This window comes from Sphaerodactylus townsendi, linkage group LG03, assembly GCF_021028975.2.
Source record: "Sphaerodactylus townsendi isolate TG3544 linkage group LG03, MPM_Stown_v2.3, whole genome shotgun sequence".
NCBI classification, from domain to species: Eukaryota; Metazoa; Chordata; class Lepidosauria; order Squamata; family Sphaerodactylidae; genus Sphaerodactylus; species Sphaerodactylus townsendi.
In genome coordinates, this window is record NC_059427.1 from 108,041,161 (window position 1) to 108,063,038 (window position 21,878).

At 42.7% G+C, this 21,878-nt stretch overlaps 2 protein-coding genes across 3 annotated transcripts; one reads left to right on the top strand and one right to left on the bottom strand.

Moving 5' to 3' along the window:
- Positions 1–792: 792 nt before the first annotated feature.
- Positions 793–15,391, bottom strand: GET3 (guided entry of tail-anchored proteins factor 3, ATPase). Its single transcript, XM_048490069.1, has 8 exons — positions 15,198–15,391; positions 14,816–14,976; positions 13,185–13,332; positions 12,387–12,535; positions 11,077–11,227; positions 10,597–10,704; positions 7,558–7,755; positions 793–3,367 (listed from the first exon to the last, which is right to left on the bottom strand). The coding sequence occupies exons 2-8, from the start codon at positions 14,974–14,976 to the stop codon at positions 3,236–3,238; spliced, it is 1,047 nt and encodes a 348-aa protein (XP_048346026.1). The 5' UTR covers positions 15,198–15,391; the 3' UTR covers positions 793–3,235.
- A 98-nt stretch (positions 15,392–15,489) lies between these two features.
- Positions 15,490–21,477, top strand: TRIR (telomerase RNA component interacting RNase). 2 transcript variants are annotated; one of them, XR_007243964.1, is made up of 4 exons: positions 15,490–15,818; positions 18,133–18,210; positions 18,738–18,944; positions 21,141–21,477. XR_007243964.1 is itself a non-coding variant. In XM_048490071.1 (3 exons), the coding sequence occupies exons 1-3, from the start codon at positions 15,567–15,569 to the stop codon at positions 18,843–18,845; spliced, it is 438 nt and encodes a 145-aa protein (XP_048346028.1). In that variant the 5' UTR covers positions 15,492–15,566; the 3' UTR covers positions 18,846–21,477. The 2 variants fall into 2 exon arrangements, 1 of the variants encoding a protein (XP_048346028.1); XM_048490071.1 differs by having other exon boundaries at positions 15,492–15,818; positions 18,738–21,477.
- The last annotated feature ends 401 nt before the right edge of the window (positions 21,478–21,878 follow it).

Sequence of the window (21,878 nt, forward strand, 5' to 3'; positions counted from 1 at the left end):
TTACCAAACCTTAGAAGGATGGAAGGCTGAGTCGTCAGGTTTAAACTCAGGTCATGAGCTGAGCTTTTGACTGCAGTATTGCATCTTACCAATCTGTGCCACAGGGCTATATTATCTTTGGACCAGACGATATATATCACTCCATCTTTAGCAGTTTAAGTTATTATTGTCCCTTGCTATCATCTCTAATCCTAGCTCCTGTTGCAAGAATAAATGCAGGTATGTTGGAGTTTGGGGCATGGGTGGGCAAACATTCTGTCCCTTTCCGTCAGTCACCAATCCCCTGGATGCCTATTTGGAGTGTGGGCAGAGCAGGCCCATTTGTTGGCTGAAGCAGCCAGCTGGGAAGAGATAATGAGAGACAAAAATCTGTTACCGTCAACTCAGTTCAGAAGGCATTTATGCTGACAGAAGTAGGTTCAAAATCTTCTCTCAAAGTACTTTGGCTATCTGAGTCAGCCTTTTTGAAACAGCAGGCTAGTATAGTGAATTCTTTGGGAACAAAATACAGTCGTCACAGAACTTACTTCCCAGAGGGAAACTGGCTACGCATTTGTGGCTTCTGGGAGAACCTCACATTTACACTGAATATCCTGATATTTACCTCAAGAATAGAAAGCCCAGCTGAAATCTGAAATGTTACAGCTTAGCAAGCCCAGCAAAAGCTGTGTGTTAACTGTAAATAGCTTTAAGTCTCTTCACAGAACATCCTTTTTTATCCTATCCCTGGTAGTGAATAGAAGCTGCTTTTTTGTATCAGTTTCCCCCAGTGTTGCTTATGGAATAGCTACATTCAGAAGTCACTTTGGTTTAATCTCTCAGGAAATACTTCAATAGGAAAACTGGGGAGTAGCACACTAATAGAAAAAACAAGGTTCATTTGCATTTAAGGCTACTTAATTAGATATAAATCAGATTCCTAAATTAACACACCACAAGGATCACGACCCTTAAGTCCCACAGACACCAGGAACAACAATTGGATAGCACATTTCTACTGTAGTGATATCTTGTAAGAGCAAGTGACAGACTAGGAAAACATTCTGACTCCTGACTCTTGAAGGTCAACTACTGGGTCACCGAACAAGAGTCCATGCAGCAGAACATGTTGATTGGATATACACTTTTGCTTAATGGTAGGAATCCTGGAAACATAAGAGTCTTGGGCTCCAGTCCACTACTGTTCAACTTTTCCCCTTGGCTGAGGGCCTTAGAGAGATCCTGTTGGCAGCAATAAGAGCTGCCTGGATGATATACTTCTTAAATGTGGTGCAATGTTCTTTTCATAAGTCATTTCTCCTGTGTCCTCTTCTTTGTAACTGGAACAGGGATGCGCCCAGCTCCAAACAGTTTTTGTAAATATTGATTCTCTTATGTTTAAATAACTGTTGAGCTCTTTCAGTCGGGGGCCTGACTAATGTACCATTTCTGATCTTGTGACAGATTCACATGCAGAAACATTTCAGCAGGAAAAAAACTCTTAAGGAAGGTTTCAAGGTCAAACTCAACGGCTAATTTGTGAAAAATTCAACTGATGCTTGAGCATCCTGCTCAAACAGCCTATCAACCTTCCTGTCAGTCACAAACTTAGCGTATCCGGTTTCAAGCTGTGGCTTCCTTCACACTTCCATTCAGAACAATGGTTGTAGGTTTCCCACGTATCTGTTCCGAACTACCTTTCACTCCAGAAATATGCAACCATAAAGGAGCAGTGGATGGGGCACTTTTCTCCTCAGCCTGCTTGCACCATATCAGAACTGGGCTGAAAGCAAAAATGCACCAAGCAACAAAAGATAGTGAGGTGTCAGGGGAGGGGGCAATATTGAACACCCCAATGTGCTTTATGCAAAAAGAAAAAAAAATCACCCCAGCCTCATACGCAGGCAGGGCAGAAGTGAATTAATACATACAGCTGTCCCATACTGCCTAGTTTGGGCCAGCAGGACTATCTTTTCCTAGACAGTAAGTTAGGAAAAACATGAAAACATAGTTTGTAAATATTACCGGAGACTCACTTGTTTTGATACTCAATAGATATTCATTCTGACATAAATATACACCCTGTGTAAATCTTATTTGTTTCTTCCTTCAATCAGAAAGGGAGCTGTATATATAATACTTTATTGTATAGTGTGCTTCTAGCTCCCTCACACATTCTTCACACTTAACCGTTAACAGGAGATACTGCCATCAGCTACCATGCAGAATTGTTAGTTCATTAAGTATTAGTTTACAGTCTGAATTACAACATAGTTGATGGTTTGAAGGAAGGATTTTTATGAGAACCTCCATAGTCACCAAATTAAAACTATACTGAGGTGCTCATCTTTTCTCTCCAACACATCTATTAGTTTTGGGGGAAGAAAATATTTTTCTCCCTGTGCTGTTTCCATACAGGAGACTTCTCCTGTCCCACTTCAGGTTACACCATGGCTGTTTTAAAATTATAGATTGCTGAAGATCTGATCATGGGTCTCTCATATAATATTTACTGAAGCTATATGGAACTTGAAAACCATGTATAGGTCCTGCAAAGTTAAGGGTTCATGAAGATTCAAAATCCACACTTCTGGTCAACTTCTGGGAAAAGCTAAAGTGTAATTCAAGGACAAGAATCTTCATTCTTAATGCCTTTCTAGCCCTAAGAAATCTTTCAAGCAGAAGATGTGCAAAGATGCTTTAATCTTCCCTTATTACAAAGGACACTTGACAGCACTCCCATATGTCCTCCACATTCTGCTGAGATCTGCCACCAGAAGTGAAAACTATGGCCTGATTGAAGTACAGCAGTAAACTAGTTTCCCTTGCAGTTTATTTACATACCACCGGTTAGGATTGATGGCCTTGGTGTAACCAGAGTGATAGCCTATCACCACAGCCCTTGACCGGGCCTCAATAAAACAGGCCTAAATCCCAGGAGATATGATGAAAGGAAAAGCAGAAGTGACAAAAGAGAACATAACCCATGTTTAAATTAGCTAGCTGGTCAGTGTGGGGGAAAGATTCAGTGTTGTGGCTGGTTTTAGAACATCCCATGAAGTAACAGCATCAAGAAAGAAACAAGTGGGAACTCCAAATTTCTGCTCTTCCAACCCTACCACAAGCCCATCAATCACACAATTGCAAGAGGTAAACGAGGCTACTGGAAGGGGTGGAGTTCCAACAGGAAAGGGGTGGGGAAGGGCAGGCATGGAATAGTTGACACGGGAATCAATGGGAGCCAGTCCACAGGGTTTCACTTTGCACTGGGTGGCTTGTAGGGCTCCAGCAGCAGACTTGAGAAAGTGTTGACTTTGTCAGCACCTCGAACTTCATGGGGGAGGAGTGGCAACTTTACAATGTGGAAATCTTCATAGAGGTCTTCCATCTGGGGAGGGGAAAAACAGGACAGTAGTCACAGAAGCATCTAACTATGGAACTCCAGAAATATTTATTTTCCATTTGTTTAGCACAACATTTTGGGGCACACATAACAGTTAAAGAGAATACAAATCCACACAGTAAAATCACAACAAGATAAACAGTTGTAAGAAGTGCAGGTGGCACAAAGGCAGAGAAAGGAAGGGATGGTCTTCACATGTTACAAGTTCATAAACAACTTTGAAAAGCTAAGAACCAGAAACAAAGAGGAAGCCGACTGCAACTGCTGCAAGACTGGACTTATAGGTGTACAGTAGCTAAATATTGTAAGCAAACAGGCAGGTGACACCTTCTGCACTCATGGATGCTTCTGGGTTGTCTTGAAGACAACCAACTGTATTGCAATAATTCAGTCTCTGCTATTATGGTCCAGAGTTTAAAAGGAAGGTGAAAGCACATTTCTAGGAGCTTCAGCCTGTTTATCCATTAAACAGGCTGGATCCAAGAGCACTCCCAAACTCTTCACCTGGCCTGGTAAAATAAATTCATATCATATAATCCAAAGTCAATAAATGAATCTCCTCCAAAACATCTGCTATCCCAGCCAATATGACCTCCACATTACCTAGATTCAGTTTGGGCCCCATCACCCACCTGACTATAGTTTCAAGCCATTGGTTCAGGACTGAGAACTGCTTCTGGGGCTTAACACATGGGATACAGAACTGGCTGTCACCAGCATATTGATGCCATCCACCTTCAGCAATGCAACTGGTCTCATTTAGTAGTTTGCCATAAGAGTTGAAAAGCATTGGTTAATGTCTGTAAATGTCTATGTCCTCTTGGAAAGAGGTCCCTGAAAATCCCACCTCTTCAATTATCTCCAGCACCAAAAACCACTGACAGATGAAGAAGAATCAATAGTACAGCACTGCAAGTAAATATTATCCATCACAGCAATCCAAGCTGCTCTGGTTGTAGAACCAAGCCTGAAACCCAAATGTGTTAAGACCAGTGGTCAGGAAAAAAAATAAGGCCACGCAGGTAGGTAGGGGGAAAAACAGAACAAAGAGCGAGGTAAAGCTTTAAAATCTACCTTACACTTTGTTCTTTTTTCCTCAGGAGTAGAGGTGTCATCCAAGTAAACTCCAAGCTTCTCTGTTGCCAGTTGCTATACAATCTCACTCAAGAAAGGAAGAATGGATATAGGTCTATACTTGACTAAATCCTTTCTTGTCATGAAAAGTTTTGTCATAAAGGCTTCAACAGTTTCCTTCAACACACTTGGAAATGTACCTTCCAACAGAGATGAATTCATTCCTCAATTTATACTGCAACATTTTACTAGCCAGAGAATACACAGACTTAGGCAGTGGCCGGTTGTGGTGGGTTTTCCGGGCTGTGTGGCCGAGGTCCGGTGGATCTTGTTCCTAATGTTTCGCCTGCATCTGTGGCTGGCATCTTCAGAGGTGTATCACAGAGGGAAGTTGAATCCGGCCATGAAAACCCTCGACAATACATTAGGCAGTGGCGTTTACACCTCAAGGACCATGTAAATATTGGCCAGTGAGATTACACAGCTCCCAAGCATTTATTTGACTGATAGATAATTCTGAAACTGAAAGCTTGAACAGCATTTAAACTGCTTCCAAGTTGGCCTAGATGAGAGACAGATTTTATAAAAGAATAAACTAGTAAAGGCGTCACATGACTGGGCTGCACCATCTTCGGCTCAGGAAGTGAACACAGGAGCTACTAAGTCAAAAAAGACTTTACTGACCTGGGCAAGATTCATCTGGCACAGTGGCAGCAAGGAGAAGCAACTTCACCATCACCACCACCACTCCCCAATCATGTAAATCAGTGTTCCGCCTGCTTCAGATTGAGTTATCCACCACCCACACTTAAGACATCTCCATGCTAGGGCCATTTTGTCCAATTTACTCATAAATCATGAGGATGAAGTCCTACTGAACTGGGGTGAGGGAGAGGGATTGAAGGGGATACTGGAGAGCAACTCCGTTTAACTCTGCCAATGCTCTGTGACAGGAACATAACAGGCCAGCAACCAAAGTATGTTCAGATCCCTGCAATCCCCAGAATATTCTGGAAGTCAGCTGAATCCACAGGTCTCGGAGGACAGGCCAGCTAAATGTTAGCTGAGTGATTATACACCAGAGCTGCACCAACTGATTAAAGCTAGAGGAAGCTTTGTAACACTTGACAGTGGAGGGTAGAGACAGACAGGCTTCTAGCTGCATCACTAGCTGAGTGAGAGCTGTAAATTGTGGAACTTTCAACAAGAAGTAGGATATAGTGCATAAGAGTAGCAGTCTGGAGACAGACAAGGCTTGACATTTACCAGGAAAGAAGGTGCTGGCCCCACTATCCTATCTAACTGGCCTATCCTCTTGCTGCCCCCTGCAGGGTGGTTCCTCTCTTCTTTTTGTACACCAGATATTGCTTACTCCAACACACCTTCCCAAGGTCTAATGTAGAAAGCATACAAGATTCATCTGTTTACATAGGCTTTCAATTTTGTTCCAAGCAAGTGGCTTGGTGAGCGCTTTGGCAATAATTTCATCTGTAGGACAGAACTGCAACTCAACAAAGCCCTTCTTCTTGCATGCCTCACTGTGTGAAGTTTCACATCTGCGTGTTTAGTTCTTGAGTTGACCTTTTCCAAGTTTCCTTGGTTATCTTCAAAGAACTTTAGGTGTTTGATTCATCTATCCCAAAGCCTTATGCTAGCTGCAGTATTCACTTGGCGGCTGAGTTTTCATGGGTCCACAAATATCACTATGTATTAGACAAGGAATGACTTACCAGAAAAAACAGTGCTGACCCCACTATTTTACCTAACTGGCCTTTTCTCTTCCTGCCCACCCCTGCAGCATCTTATTCTCTTCTTTGAAGGACCAGACATTGATTACCCCAACACTGAACTGGTTGCTTGCCCTGCAGAGTAAGGAAGCTTACTCTTTTGCAGGAAGAATATGGAAACATGTGCACTTTTAGAATTTTACATGCAGGGAATGGGCACCTCCACCAAACAGCTGAAATGCAGGGCTGGGCTAATAAAAAAATAGATGCCAAGGAGCACTAGTGGGGCCAATCACAAGATTTTGGGAGGTTTCAAGTCAGTCTTCTTACTCCTCCTATAAAGTCACTGGTTTCTAGGTTCTCCTGCTCCAAAGAGGCAAGGGAAAGCCAGCAGTAGCTCTTTGCTTTGGGGAAAAAACAATGGGCAGCAGGAAACCCACTGGCAAGTGCCCTTGTGCCTAGGGGTATTACTGGTTTACTAGATTACTTGGGGATTACTGGTTTAGAGGTACCCTTAAATCACTCGTGAGCATTGCACATGCTACTTTCACTATTCTGGACCTTCCAGAGTTCAGTTTCACATTTAAAGCTAAATCTCAGGAAGCTGGGCTTCCTCAAATGAAGAAAGGTGAATAAAGTAAGGTCAGGAAAAGTGGAAAAGGATCAAAAGGAAAATAGTGAGATTCTAAAGTGGTAGGAGACATGGGGCTAGAAGGTCTAGGAAGATTTAAAAAACTCCCAAAGGAAGTATAATTGTGAAGGAGAAGATGACAAAATAAGAAAAGGAGGGAAGCCTAAAGAGATGAAGAAACAGAGGATGGAAAGGGGGCAAAAAAGGGGAGAGAGAACCCAATCACTTGACGGAAAGGGAAGATTCTGAAGGGCTCTTTTAGGCTGGCCTGTTTTCTCTTGATGGAGACAATCCTCCAGAATTACACAAAAGCTTCCCTTGTATACAGGCAGAAATACTTAAGAACAAGATACATCCAAAAGCAACACAATATGAGGAAGAGGCCAGAGCCCACTGAACACATACCACAGTAGAACCCCATTTGCTATTCTCTTTAGCAACCCAGTGACCAAGCTCCAATCCATTAGGCACCAGAGGCTACAAGGTGCACCGCAGCAAAACAACTAACCATTGGCCAAGAGGAGTGTTGTGATACATGGCTCATGAGACCAACAGCAAATGGAGAATACCAAAGTTCCAGCCATATAGGAGATTACGGCCTTCTCCATTGTAGCAGAGGCAGCAATTCAGCTAGTCAATGTGCAAAACTGTCCAGATTTATATCCTGCTCCTGCCTTTAACAGATATGAAGAGGTTGTGAAATGCGTGTGCCTAGAACAGTACCTGTGTGCCTAGAACAGTACCTGGTCAAGGTATTTGGACTGGATCTTGTGCCGGGCCTCACACATTTTGCAGGGCTTCTCTGGGTCAGGGAAGACCAACTGATTGACTATGATGTTGTGGGTGTCAATCTTGCACTTGGCCAGCTCCTGGATAAGCCGCTCTGTTTCATACAGGGAGAGGAACTCAGCGATGCAGACACAGATGAACGTAGTTTGCTCCTGAAAGGGAGATGTAAAACGTACCACAAGTTAAGCAACACTCACTCCCTGTTCCGCTCACCTTGGTTCTGTCCACCCAATTCCCTTCCGATTTCTCCACCCAAACTCCCAACAGCGCCTCCTGCTGCACGCCCATCCTTTTGATTCACCAGTAGAGGTTCCGAATGCTGCTAGCCTCTGAACAGCCACAGCAGCCCTGCTCAGTTTTTGCTGCACATTGAAACTAATGTTAGCACGCAAGAAGCAAGCAAGAAGCCTTTATCTGATTATACAGGGTGGCAGGTGTGGATACTCAGAGGCTGACAGATGCTGGAGTGCCATGCTGCCTGCTCCATATTTCTCACTGACCCATCCAAAGGAGGGCTGCAAAGCACACAAATGGTATTCAGGAAGCTACTAGCTTCTGCATCTCCCTCTGTGCCTTTCTAGCCAAAAGATAGAGAAGAAGCCACAAGCAGACACTTCAGTGTCCAGCCCTGCTACCTAGCCCAGATGTTGGGCTTCTAGATGTTGGCCCTTCTGCCACTGCGACACAGAGGAAGAATGTGGGACCAGAAGGTAGTCAAAGTGGACTCTCTTTACTTCCAGTTTAGTCTTAAGGCCAGAAGGAGTAAATCCTGGTGTGTGCTCTTAAGTAGCTTTTAACCCAAAGCTGAAATTTGGTAGAGGGTTCAGAGCTGTTTTTTCCCTTTCCAGAAAGAAGGGAACTGCCTGATGTGCAGCCATCTAGCCTTGAGGAGTCACTAGAAGCTTCTTCAGGCTAAAAGGGGCAATTCATCTGAGTGCTGCCTGGGGAAATAATTGTTTCCTGTCCCAAGTGGCCAGGCAACCGGCTATTTGCAAGTCTGAACTAGCTGGTTCACTATTTGCATTAGTGTCTCTTTCAACTACTTTTACACAATGTGTTTTCCATCTAAGAAACTAGCACACTTGCACAATTAGTGGCAAGGAAAAAAGGTCAGGTATCAAGCATGAAAATACAAAAGATATCCAGACAGACACACTGCTATACATAAAATTCCACAAGCTTTGGAATGTATGTAACAGAACATTTCCAGAACCATGTACTGTCAAAATTCCTTTACTCTGAGGTAGTTTCCTTCTTTTACCAGAGATAATTCCAGAACTTAATGAGACTGGGCCAGTGGCAGGTATGTCCATTCTGCCACAGCCGCAATTACAAAGTAGCCTAAAAAGAGGCCGTTACTTCTCAAGACACTGAAAATTGACAGATTTCTCCAGACAAGTTTACATTGCAAAGATGAACACAGTATCTGCTACCCATCTTCAACAAAGCTTGGTTCTCTGCACATGAATTGAAAGGAGTGCATAAAAACCTGGATGGCAGTAGATACCCCCCACTAGCGAAAATGAAGAGTTGGATTTATACTCTGCTTTTCTTCACTGCAAGGAGTTTCACTGGCTTACAAACCTTCCTTTTCTTTCCCTACAACAGACACCTTCTGAGGTAGGTGAGGCTGAGAGAGTTCTGAAAGAACTGGGACTAACCTAAAGTCGCCCAAGCAGGCTTCATATGGAAGAGCGGGGAGTCAAACCCAGTTCTCCAAATTAAAATCTATTGCTCTTAACCACTACACCACACTGATTCAACTTGCCCCCAAAATTACAGCCTATTCTTAGTAATCAAAAGGTGGAATGTATCACTAGAAAATTTAAATGAGTGAGACTGACTGATGTGCTTATTTTATTGCTGGACTCTCAGGACCTTGCCAGCACCAGTGAAGGAGATTAAAAATGAAAGGAAGACTGAACAAGGATGCTAAAGATGCAATTTCAACTCTCAACTTTTCTAGTAGCTCCATGGGTCCCCTCAGGAAGTCATTACACTTCTCTACAGTGAATGAAAAATTCATTTAGGTTCAAGTAATGTGGAACCCCACTGCTGCTCTGGAGGGGAATGTGTGAAACTGAGATCCTTGTTTCAAAACATTTTCTTCCCAGCATACAGCACTTGTGTTCTAATCCAAGAATTCTTTCTGTTTTCCAGATCAATTGATGTTAAAGCTGGAAGGGCCAGAAAGAGCATTAATAGTAGTGAGGGGAATACTCACAGAGAGTGATAGAGGGCTTTTGCCAATGCATTTGCCCCCCTCCACAGTGTAAGGGCCAGCTCTGACAGTGCAGGAAGAAAATGAGCCAACAGCCAGCCAACCTCAGCTCCACAGAGGGTGAAGTCCCGGCCCCAGCAGAACTGCGCTGCTGTCTGTAGTGGGTGCCGTTGCGGGGGTGGGTGAACTGGCCTGTTCGCAGGGATGGAGCAATAGTAGTCAGCTTCTACCCAGTTTGTGGCAGTTGCAGTATGGCCCTGACCCTTGGACTTACACTACCCTTTTGGGTGGCATAAGTTCATTAGGCCCCGTGGAGGGCTTTCCGGTGGTAAAGGTTTTTTCTGTTGTTTTCCCCCTCCCTGCATAGTCAGAAAACCCTTTGGATGCGGTGTGGCACCTCCTTCACAGCATGGCCTGAAGATCTGGATTGGGCTGTAAGTTACAAGTAGGTTTCTATAAGAAAACCTTGCTTTTGTGTGTTCATTCATCCATTAGTTTGTCTCTCACAAAAATCTACTGAAAGGTCAACAACAAATTGTAGACTGCAAATGTCTTGGGGTAGAAATCACCAAGGGTTTCGAACGACAATCTTGTATTTAGTCTAGCCTATGCAGAGCAACTTCCAGCCATTACCCAAAATCATCAGTATTGTATGTCAAGAACCCACACCAAAATTCACTCAGTTTCTTCTCTCCTGGAATTAAATACAACACTTGGCTTATTCCCTACAGTTCCTCCAAGCTGCCCGCCCCCATCTTTGCAGAATACTTGCCGGATCTTTGAATTGCTCGCTCACTGAGCGGATAACAGGGAGAGTCTCCTCCAGCTTGGAGGCAAGTTGGTCAGCATTCATGTCTCCCAAGCCAAGCATGTTGCACATCTAGTGAAGAACAGACAAACAGACCTCAGGAAGATGCAATTAGAGGCCTCTACCAATAGAGGGCACACATCAGCCTTGTATGGCCAGAAAGCTAGGAGAAAAGAGTAAGGTTTTAAACTGGTAGAGCAGCTTGATCCAGAACAAAGCCCAGGCCCTGTAAATTGTGGGCAATGCACAGAAAGCGGTAGCAGTGATTGATGACACACCCAACGAGCAACTTCACCAACTACAAAGCCTTTTCATATTGCTTCCAAGAGTTGCAAGACCTCCGGCAGGAGACAGGAAGTACCATTTTTACAAGCTTATGATAAAGGTATATCATGGTCATTTCAACAGGAGACCATTGTGTTTCTGATTTCTCTCTATTTTTACCTGTGATATGAAGGGGCTGATCTGGTTTTTTATCTGCATCAGGCGACCTAGTCCCCGTTCCACAATGGTGGGAAAATTGAGTAGCCGTAATGTGTGCCCTGTGGGTGCTGTGTCAAACACCACCACGGAGAAATTCATCCCTTTCACCAATCTGTACAGACCAGAGAAGAAACCATTATCAGCCCTAGATGGCAAGAACATTGGAAATTGCTTTGTTACTTAAAAGTTCTATTTTTCTCAGTCTTTACATAGGTCTTATTTCTGTTGAAGCTTACTTGCAATTCTATTGCAACAGTACACCATCCTATCCCTGTCAGAGACAAAAAAGCATCACATACAACAGTAGTGTATCTGCTTGGGGACATGGGATAACCCATGTCTCCGAGTGCACGCCATGTGGTCACCTGGGGAGCGCAACATCTGCCCACTTCATGCCCCCACCCGTGACCAGACAGTCAGACTCCCTGAGGGACTGTGTTTTCAAGTTATGGTGATCATTTTAACAACATACTCATGAGCCTTTGCTAAATATGCAAATTACTAATTTGCATACTTTGCAAAGGCTCATGGGTACGTTGTTAAAATGATCACCATAACTTGAAAGCACAGTCCAAGGCACTGACCTTGGAGATCTAAAACTTGGCCCCATCCCCCTGCTTTTAGGAGGCCCAGTCCTGCCTTGGACTATCTTTTCAAGTTATTGTTGAAATGCTAAAAGCAGGGGGTCTCTATGCAGACCAGGGGGTGAGGCTGAGGGAGGCATCCCGTATGTCTCTGCATACAAACTTTGTACAGTATTTGTTCCTTCTAAGAAACCCATCACAGGTACTGCTGTACGACAACCTGAGAAGCTTGGCTATCACATGTGGGCTCTGATAACTCCAGCGCAATTCTACAACTCTGAGTTTCCACAAATTTTAAATGGCACATACAGCACAGCAGGAAATATTTAGCAAAGATACAATCCCTCCTTGTGCCACAGTATTCAATAAATATTCCCTTAGTGCCGCAGTATTCAATAAACATTACTGCTTCCTCTGCTGTGAGAAAAAGGGTATGTGTGTGTGAAATTCAACCTGTGCTCAACAACAAAAAAGACATGCACAAATAAATTCAATTTGCATTTATTGCAATCACACAATAATGCAACTCTGGACCTCTTCACTGAAGGGCTATAAATTAAACACTTTCTCAAGGCATTGGGAGATTAATGTAGATGAGATTTTCTATCTAACCCCACACTGGCATAATCCAAAACTTAGATAGGTAGAAAGGTGACATGCATTGAACACCTAAACAATAAGACTCACCTCATCACTTCAGCATAGCTCATTGCTTCATCAATGCCAGGAAAGGCGCTCATTGCCTCCTGCATCATCTTCTTGCCCATACTTAGCATGTTATCCTCTTCAAAGAATTCATCTGGAAGCTCAGCCACACCCAGGCTTGGATCAATCTCCTGGGAGCAGGCAAGAAGAAATATAAGCAACATTCACCAAATAGCCTCAATCATACGTATGATTGTTAAACAAGAAGCAGTTAAGCTTAGAATAGCAAATTGAAATTTCTGGTTTGTAAAACTTAATAGTTTTTAGACATTACGAACACAATCCTTGTGAATGCTCACATTAATTGCATTGTATATAAGAAACTGAACAATGTTGATTTCTCTGTGATTTGAAATTAAATTTGTTTATTAAGATGCTCCAGTAATATTGCTTAAGCTTAAGCATCCAGGAACATTACAGTTGGGTTGAATGCACAGACATCGATAATATTACGTATGTAATCCATCACCTTTAGCTTTACAGAAAACTAAGGAAATGATTTTCTGTGTATGTAATTTTTTTGGCTAGCTCATTTGGTGTTAAGAGAGTTAAACAAATACATACTTAACTTTCAAAGAGAAATTAAGGATTAAAAGTGTTTAATATTGATGGCAGCCTGACCTTAATGTTCATTTCATTAATATTTTCTCATAAGAATGAACAAATAGAAGAGATAAGAATTATGGAAGCTGCTTTCAGTCCCCATTAGGGAAAAAGGTAGGATAGAAATAAATAAAATAAATAAATAAGTAAAATGATTCAAATTTTAACATTACTCACCATGGCAAAAAGGTTGTCATAGCCCTTTACTTTGGTGGGAACCTTGGAAAATTTCTGATCGAAGGCATCTGAAATGTTGTGAGCAGGATCAGTGGAGATGATGAGAACGCTCTCACGTACTTTGGAAAGCTGCACAGCTAAGCTGCAGCTGGGTCCAGAAAGTGAAGCAAGATGCAGTTATTAAAAATACACAGAGAAAGAAAATAGCTTAAGAAGTCCAGTGGTCAGAGAGGGCAAACAGTGTGAGACTTTGAAGTTTTCATCCAGAGGCTACTGACAGGATTTGTATCTACAACTGTCAAGTAGGAAAAAAACAAATGCATCAGAGGACTCAGCCATCTCATTTTCTGTTTGCAAGCAAGTTCACAAAAATTATCAAATCACCAATTTTCTACAATTCACCTAAGCCTACACACCAGTCTGTCAACTAAAATCATTTTGGATGTTGATCAAACAAAAGTAGCCTAGAACCAGTCTGGCAGCTAAGAACTTGTGCTTATCAGCAAACCCCATCAAACTGTATAGAAACTTTCCGATCAGCTTCAGATCAAATGGGTTAACCTCGAACTCAAAAAAACCATGAAAAATTAATAAGTATCAGCTGAAATAAACTTTCTAGTTTCTTTCCTGAAAAGAAGGGATGCAAATATTATAGTACAACTACACACCAGAAAACACAGATTCCCTTCTCTGCTGTGCCACTGTCTGCATGGGAAAAATCCAGCTATGCCTTCCTAGCTTGCTTCTCCAGCCCCACTGCCCCTCTGTGCCTGACAGTTACACATTGCAGCGGTTGAACAGGTGGGGCTTTCCCCATATAGAAGATGCAACCATACAGGGACATAATGAGGATGGGGAAAGAGAGGGCTCTTCTCCCAGGCACCAGTTGCAGGGGGGGGGGTGAGCATTGCAAAAAAAAAAAAAAACAGAGAGAGCCAAGGGTTGCTTTAACATTAAGCTTAATTTACTTCTAGGAGAGTGGTGCTGCAACTGTGAGGAGACTGGGGGCAGGGATGATAGGCCAGGCAGCGCACTCTTTCCTTGGTCTTGTTCTCACCCCAGTCTCCTTTTAACTGCCACTGGCCTGCAAGTTAGTCTTAAATTAAAAGCAAACATAGGGTTTTTTTTTTGCAGTGATGGGGGGCAACGTGGGCCACTTTTCTCCTACTCCTCAGCCATCCTCACTGCCACAAAAGCCTATGGTTGCTTTAAAATTAAGCTTAATGTACCTCCAGGCGAGTGGGGCTGGGGGACTATGGGTAAGTACAAGGCTAGGGAAAGCACTTCTTCCCTCTCCCTTCCCCCCTTTTTCTCTGGATGGAGAATACATGCTGAGTACTAGTGTGACAGATGAATATCTTGCAATACGGGTGGACGGTACATTAAATATGAGCAGTCAGTGTGCTGCAGCAACAAAAGCTAATGTGATCTGGGGGTGTATCAACAAGGGCGTAACATCCAAATCGAAAGAGACGCGCACTATGAGAGGATGCTCCAGGCACCATTTTCTGGAGATACGCCCGGCAACGATAGAGACGCCTAAAAATTACCACCTGACACACAACGGTAAAAAAACACAGGAGCTCTATTAGGGCCTCCACCCTCCTCCTCCTGTTCCTCCTCCAGCTGACCTGCAGGTGGTCTTGCCGACGCCGCCCTTCCCTCCGACGAAGATCCATTTCAGGCTTCGCTGTTCAATGATGTTGCTCAGCGTCGGCTCCAGCGGCTCCACATCAGGCGCATCTTCGAACTCGTCCGCCTCCGCTAGCAGCCCGGACGCCGCCGCCGCCATCTTGGAACGAAGTCACGTGACACGACGCCCACCTACACCATCGTCAAGGGGATGGGGGAAAGCACTTCCCTAACCCCTCCCCCCCCCGAGCAATAAGATCGAAGAGGAGCCCCAACCTCCTCCTGATCGGAGCCGCCTCTCAGTTACCTCCAAAATTACGAATATAGTCGGTACGTCATAAAAACTGACAAGTTCAACAACAGAATACACCCCTAACTAACCGGCTATTGTGGTCAAACGGGTTCTATTTCAGCATATTCGAGAGCGCCTCCTTTCTTGATTGGTGGCTAACGTTGCCAAAAGTATCAACAAAGCCCGCCTTTCAGTCCCTTTGAGTTCCAATAAATGATTACCGAGTTTTTTCCATCATGGTTTTTATTGGTCTAGGAGGTCTGCCAATCATCTCGGGCAGAGCGTGACGCGATTATCTAGTAACGCCTCTCTTTTTGACGTCTGCGGCAGCCTAGCAACATTGGCTTCTCCAAATCCCGTGAATATCCGTGGTGCCTTGCGGTGGAGGGTTGGCATCGTCGTTTTTTCCCCCGTCGTGCTTTGCGGCGCGTAGCCTCAAGTAGGGAGGACGAGGCAAGATGGCGACGCGAGGTGGAGGGCCCGGTTCCGAGGCAGCTGGGCCGGGCGGGGTGAACGTGTTTGCCAACGACGGCTCCTTTCTGGAGCTCTTCAAGCGGCGAATGGAAGAGGCCGCTGCATCCGGCGGAAGAAGCGATGCGGGAGCGGAGGGAACTGGGGCCGAGAAACAGAAAGAGACGGAGCCACGGACGGAGCCGCCCGGGGAGCAGGAGCCTCCGGGGAAGAAGCGGAGCGGGAGCGCCCTTAGCTTCGTAAGGGATCCGGGCACTGGCTTTCCCCTTCCCTTGTAACCCTTCTCGCAGGTCCGCTAGCTGCTTCATTGCGGGAGTCGCCAGTTTCTAATAAATCGCCCAGCACCGGCGGCTTCTCTCAGTTTCCTTTCTCGTTACGGGTGCTCTGGCTGTCGCCTGAAGTTTTATTTCGTATTTAATAGTGGGCAGAATAGTAACAGACAGAAATTCAACAGATGTAACAACTTTAATCATGACTGTTACGGGCTGTCAAATGGACAGGCCCTGTCCGTAATAGCAAACAAACCCTTAATTCTTTTACTTTTTCACCCACCCCCCTCACCACCACCACCCGTTCCTCTGTTCAGTGGTTCTCTGTTTGGAAGGGCTCGTTGTGCACAGCAGAATTTTAGATGGTGGGAGCGGGGGTTTTTTGTAATGATGTTTGCGTGCTTTCTTCTGGTTTTCTTTAAGGCATAAATGTTTTGCATTCTAAAATTTTTTAAAAAACCAAACGTGCTAATAACGCTGCTCTGTTCAGTATCTGTAACTGTTCAAGGTAATGCCTTGCTGAGTTTCTTACAATGGGCTTTGAAGTGAGTATAAACCTGAGAATCAGTAATTCTGGAGTTCCGCTATTAGTGTTGTTAAGGTGTTGGGGAATTACTGTATATAATCAAAAAATGTAATGTGCTGTAATACCTCATTTGTTTAATTAGCTCTATGACCAAAGAAGTTTTAAATGCGTAATTCCCTGGTTGTAACCATCTTTGAAAACTAGTGCCTATTTATTCCAATGTGACTTGTTTCCAAATTGGGCATAGTTTTAGTTAGCCTTGTTGGCTCCAGGTAACTCTGCCCAACAGTCTCTGCTTTTTTATTCAAGTAGACAGGTTGTTTTTTAGTTTCTAGGATAATATTACAATTCCTATTTTCATACTCTTGTATCTTTAATTTTACATGCGTAATTAGGAAAGCTTAAAGCTTTGCTTTTTAAAAAGGAAAGCCCAAAGTATAAAGCAAACAGTTGGTGTCAAATGCCTTTTTTGGGGGGAGCCAAAATGTCACTCATGACATACATAGAAAATAGCTTTAAAGTGAAAGCAGTGGATGTACAAGACCTTTCTGCTGTTTATGTGCAGATGCCACAGGATAATGCCTTGTTTTAACTAATTTCTGAAGAAATGTCTGTAAAAATGATGTAGCTCTTAAAAGATGTCTCAGAGAAAGATAATAATCTGCTTATAGTCATGTGAAAGTGGACACTCTGCTGTTTCAAGTGACTGCATGGAAAGACTTCTGAGCCTCTCTCAAGTGGAAGAATTGTTTCATTCCAAGAAAGTTCCTAGAATAGAAATGAATCACTTTAATTGTACTAACTGGGGTACTGTTTCTAGAGTCTGTTGATAAACTGCTAGTCTTCATACTGGCCAATTCAGATGTGATTGTACAGTCTCTGGTCAAGTTTTAATAACTTGGGGGCACCCCATTCTAATGGAATAAGTTGTAGAACATAATCAAACATTCCTGATACTCTGTAATTGCCATTCTACCAGAACAAGTGTATGTTTTAATTGTTTTGAATTATAGAGGTGGAACATTAGTAGGAGAATGGATAGGCAGATTATGGGGCATGAAAAGCTTCGGGGTATAAGAGGCAAACAGGATACTGCGGCACCTGTTTGTGATCCCTGAATTGGACTCTTGTTAGTCATGTTTCTTTTGTGTAGCAGATAATTGCCCATATATTTTCTTATTTGAAGCAGGAAAGCTCTTTTTAAAATGAAATTTGAAAATTTGAATCTGAAGCCTTCAGGAATCGAGGTTGCTTGATGCAAGGAGATTACACAGGGTGACGTTATCATGCACAGCACTAGGTATATAAATGAACAGCTTATTCTTTAGTTAGTTGGAATTTGACTAGTTTATGGGGTGTAGTTAGTTCTGTTGACAATTATCAGATAATTTCATGTGCATGCTACAGTCAGGCGGTGATACTGAAAGGAAGTCAGTGGAAGTTCAGTGATGATATTTTATAAGTAGCAGCAAGCATAGAAACAGTTTGGATACTTCCCTTTGTTGTTATTTGTAATGTGTTTTTATGTTTGGGGATAACTGTACAGATGTATTGCTGAACACTGCTAAGGTGCCCTTTTACCCTCCTAGCGCAACGGTGTAAGTAACGCTCGGCAGCTCTGTACAGACTGACAGGTGTGATGGCAAGTTAAGATGATCTAATTGAAGGACTCCCTATACCGTTATATAAGTGGGCAGCATTCCCCTTGCAGCTCCCAGGGCTCCTATAACGGTTGCAGTCTTCTATCCCTTCACCCAGGTGGGCAAGCGGAGAGGGGGCAGCAAGCTAGCCCTGAAGACAGGAGTGGTAGCCAAGAAACGAAAGACAGAGGATGAGGTAAGTTGGGACAAGACTTGTGATAAGTTTCAAAAGTGGCCAACAGTACAGACCACAGTGCAGCATCAGCTGGTAACAAGCTTGAATGAGAGCCTGCTGCTTCTTTTCAGTCAGCTTTAATGAGGGTGGATGGTTCAGATATGGCATATTGGTCCTCAATTCATTCACATTGGTGGTTGTGTTTCAGTTGGGTCTGGTTCCTCAAGTTCTTGAAGGACATCATTTTTTTTGTATGGCTGTTTGGAAGTTGAATTTTGATGACTAATCAGCTGATCATCAGGAAACTCAATGCATAGAGATTTCTATGAAAGAGAATGGTTGAACAACCATGTTGCATGAAATACTGTATTCTGAGTGGTTGAGCAAGGGGCCTTTCCAGTTAAAGTCCCAACATGATTTGCACTGCAACTTGTTCTTCTAGACTGATGTTCTAGGTTACTTATGGGCCACTGTGGGTTCTTAACTGTGAGAACACATGGATTCTAGCTGTGTAATTTGTTTTTTCTTCCCCTTCTTTTCTCTTACAGGTTTTGACAAGTAAAGGAGATGCATGGGCCAAATATATGGCTGAAGTGAAAAAGTACAAAGCCCACCAGTGCAGTGATGATGATAAAACCCGCCCTTTGGTGAAATAACTTTCTGCTCCGGCCTGGACTGTCTCTGGTGTACATAATTATTTAAAACAGCGAAGGAAACTAGCTCTGCCCACAGACTGAGTGCTGCCACGGCAGCAGGTGACTTGCCATACTTTTATACCTGGGAATGTAGAGCCTCCTTCATTGGTTCATTTATTGTTTTCTTTTTCTTTTTTTTCTGAGAACTAAGAACTTTGACTTAATTGCAGAATTTTTTTTACTTGTAATCCCCAAATAGTGGCATTGGTCTGTCATGTCTTTCCGTGAATCACCAGGCAAGATATCTCCCCCAATGTAACCCAAAACATACAGCTGTGGCTTAACATTACACCTGAAATTTCCATCATGGGGTCAACCAAGTGGCTCCATCTCTGCCAAAATGATATCATCCTATTGAAGGTGAATTTAAATGCAGTCACAGCTAGCAGGTCCGCACTGCAAGCTGTGGTAACCCCAGGGCACTTTCGGTTTTCCTTATCTGTACCTGAAGGAATAACTGCTGTGGGGTTGCTTGGTATGCAGCGGTTCTATGACTGCATTTCCACCTTTTAAAAACCCTGTTTCACTGTAGTATTGCAGTGGGTTGTTGGTTTCATTTTGAATTTCAGTTGCTGCTGCTTAAGCTTGTTCTAGTCTCCTGTTTTGCATTCGCTAGTCCGGCACCATGGATTATTCTGTGCCTGTTTCCTATCTAAGAAGGTAGAAAATCGTTCTGCAATTAACACTGTACCATTGGTATATTGGCAAAAAATAGTTTAAAATACTGCAGCCTTGCCTAGGACAAATGGAACTCCAATTATCATGATTTTAGCCTTTGACCAGCCCTTATATCTTTACCTTGAGCTCTGTGCCTGGAGTTTTTAGATTGGGACCACAGCCTAAAACTATGGGTTTGTGGCTGTTGGTAATAGCCTGCTGTGAACACAGACCTGTCTTTTTATCTGTCTTTAGTGTTCCCAGTTGGATTCTCTATACTGTACTTGTTAGTATTCTAAGAGCTGAAATGTAATTCCTGGCACAGACATGTTGAGTTCTGTTGTTGCTGTCAGTGGCTGGACATAACAACTTTGTAAAAAAACCCTCTGGTATATTCCTACCAGTTGTATTGAAATTAGAATTTTAATTAGATCTTTGACAGATCAGATTACATTCCTTCCAATGTTATGCTAAGGTTCAATTGGGATCACTTCTGAATTGTACCTTTGTGCTAGGGCCTTTTAACAGAACAGGCACCTTTGTAGGGGAGGACATTAAAAATACCTAACCTGTGCTAAATGCATAACTTCTGTGCTGAAGAAAGACCACTTGAGCTGATCTGCCGTTATCTGCAATAAGCCTATCTGGATGATAATAAATCAAAGTGTTTATGAAAGACAGTACACATCAGATGTTCTCTTTTACAAAATGTCATTGCTTTCTATCTTCATAACAGCTTGGAACTGTAGTAGGAAATTAAGACCCTTGAGGTGGAGAGAACAATGCTCTTTTTTAACATTATGAACACTGGGTGGAATTTCAGCCAACTCGAGGCACTGTCTGGTATGAAAGTCTGAAGCCACAGTAGAGGCTTAAATATCTCACTAGCATTTGGTTATAAGCAGTAGCAATTTGCTTCCCTGTTACATATGTAGTTAGGCTCCCTTCTTTATTGCTTTTGACTTACATAGCACAGCAATCAGCACCAGTAATCACTCAAAATACTAACTTAAAAAAATAAAATTATTGTGGATATTTCTCAGTTTTAACTGCAGTTTTTTGTACCCCAAAGTTGGGAGCACGGGGTATGTCTTATTAGGGAACTAATTATCTGCCTTTCAAGAATTGGTAGTAGTTACTTCTCACAGTCTCATAACTAGATGAGGCATTAATATTTTTGGATGAAAAATGCCAGTCCAGGGCAACTTCTGATCAGAATCATTATTGATTTATAAACATGCATTAAATGGTATGGAAAGGAGATCACTCTAAACACCCTACTTGTGTGGTTGATCTTAAATACGCAATTACATGTTTCAAGCAGAAAGGAATGGTTTTGTATATACTGATAACCCACCTGTAATTTGCTGAGATTTGTTGCAGAGCAACTGTCTTGAGATGTAATTTGACATTTGCTGTTATCACCAGCTGGTGTCAGATGTTATTGGTTACTCAAAGGTTAGGGACAGTTCAGTTTATTGATGAACGAAAGAATGATTATCAGTCATTCAGATATTCATTTGCCTAGCTGTGCTAGGTGATCTAAATGGTACAATTCTGTTTCACACAAGCAACTGGCGCTTATTTTCTCTATTGTAGGTACATGATCGTATGGAGAAACTGCTGGATAAACTTGCTTCTTGGGTAAACTGACTTATAGGGATGCCATTTGTATGAAAATTAGTTTAGATAAACTTACTATTTATAGGGATGCCATTTGTATGACAATATGTGTTTCCCAAACTACCACTATCATTTAAGTAAATACAGTCAGTTCACTATAAGCAGCCAGTTTGTACTAATGTTAATGCATGTAGTAAAATGGGAAAAACAAATGCTGCTTGTGTGAACAAACTAGATTTCTTTATCCTTAATTGTGAAAAGAACTTTTTAAGCAATTGTATTTTGCATTAAAATGTTACCAAAATGTTCTAGATATAGCTGAATCAGAGCATTAGTCCATCACCATCAATACTGGCTCCTCAGACTGGCAGTGGCTCTCCAGGGTCTCAGGAAGAGAGGTGTTTCACATGACCTATTAACTGATCCTTTTACCTGGGGATGATGGGGGTTGGAACTTTTGCACTCTTAGCAGATGCTTTACCACAGAGTGATGGCCCTTCCCTTAAAGTGATTGTCTTCCAAATGTATCTTCATGATATACCCACCAATACTTTTAATCCTACTAATCTGTCATTAATACTGCTGGTTCCTCCTGAATTAACTTAGTCCATGGAGACCCAGAAGTAAGTAAAGACAGACTCCAAACTTTCCTAAATCTAGGAAATAACTTTTGAAAAAAAATGTTTAGCTTCTCATGTATTTTTTAGCCCACCT

Excerpts from the sequence above, each read along its gene's own strand:
- TRIR (XM_048490071.1), top strand. The coding sequence starts at position 15,567 with ATGGCGACGCGAGGTGGAGGGCCCGGTTCCGAGGCAGCTGGGCCGGGC. Across the intron at positions 15,819-18,132 it reads GCGGGAGCGCCCTTAGCTTC|GTGGGCAAGCGGAGAGGGGG; the intron begins GTAAGGGATCCG and ends CCCTTCACCCAG. Across the intron at positions 18,211-18,737 it reads AACGAAAGACAGAGGATGAG|GTTTTGACAAGTAAAGGAGA; the intron begins GTAAGTTGGGAC and ends TTTCTCTTACAG.
- GET3 (XM_048490069.1), bottom strand. The coding sequence starts at position 14,976 with ATGGCGGCGGCGGCGTCCGGGCTGCTAGCGGAGGCGGACGAGTTCGAA. Across the intron at positions 11,228-12,386 it reads AGCTATGCTGAAGTGATGAG|ATTGGTGAAAGGGATGAATT; the intron begins GTGAGTCTTATT and ends TGGTCTGTACAG. Across the intron at positions 3,368-7,557 it reads AGTCCAAATACCTTGACCAG|ATGGAAGACCTCTATGAAGA; the intron begins GTACTGTTCTAG and ends TCCCCTCCCCAG.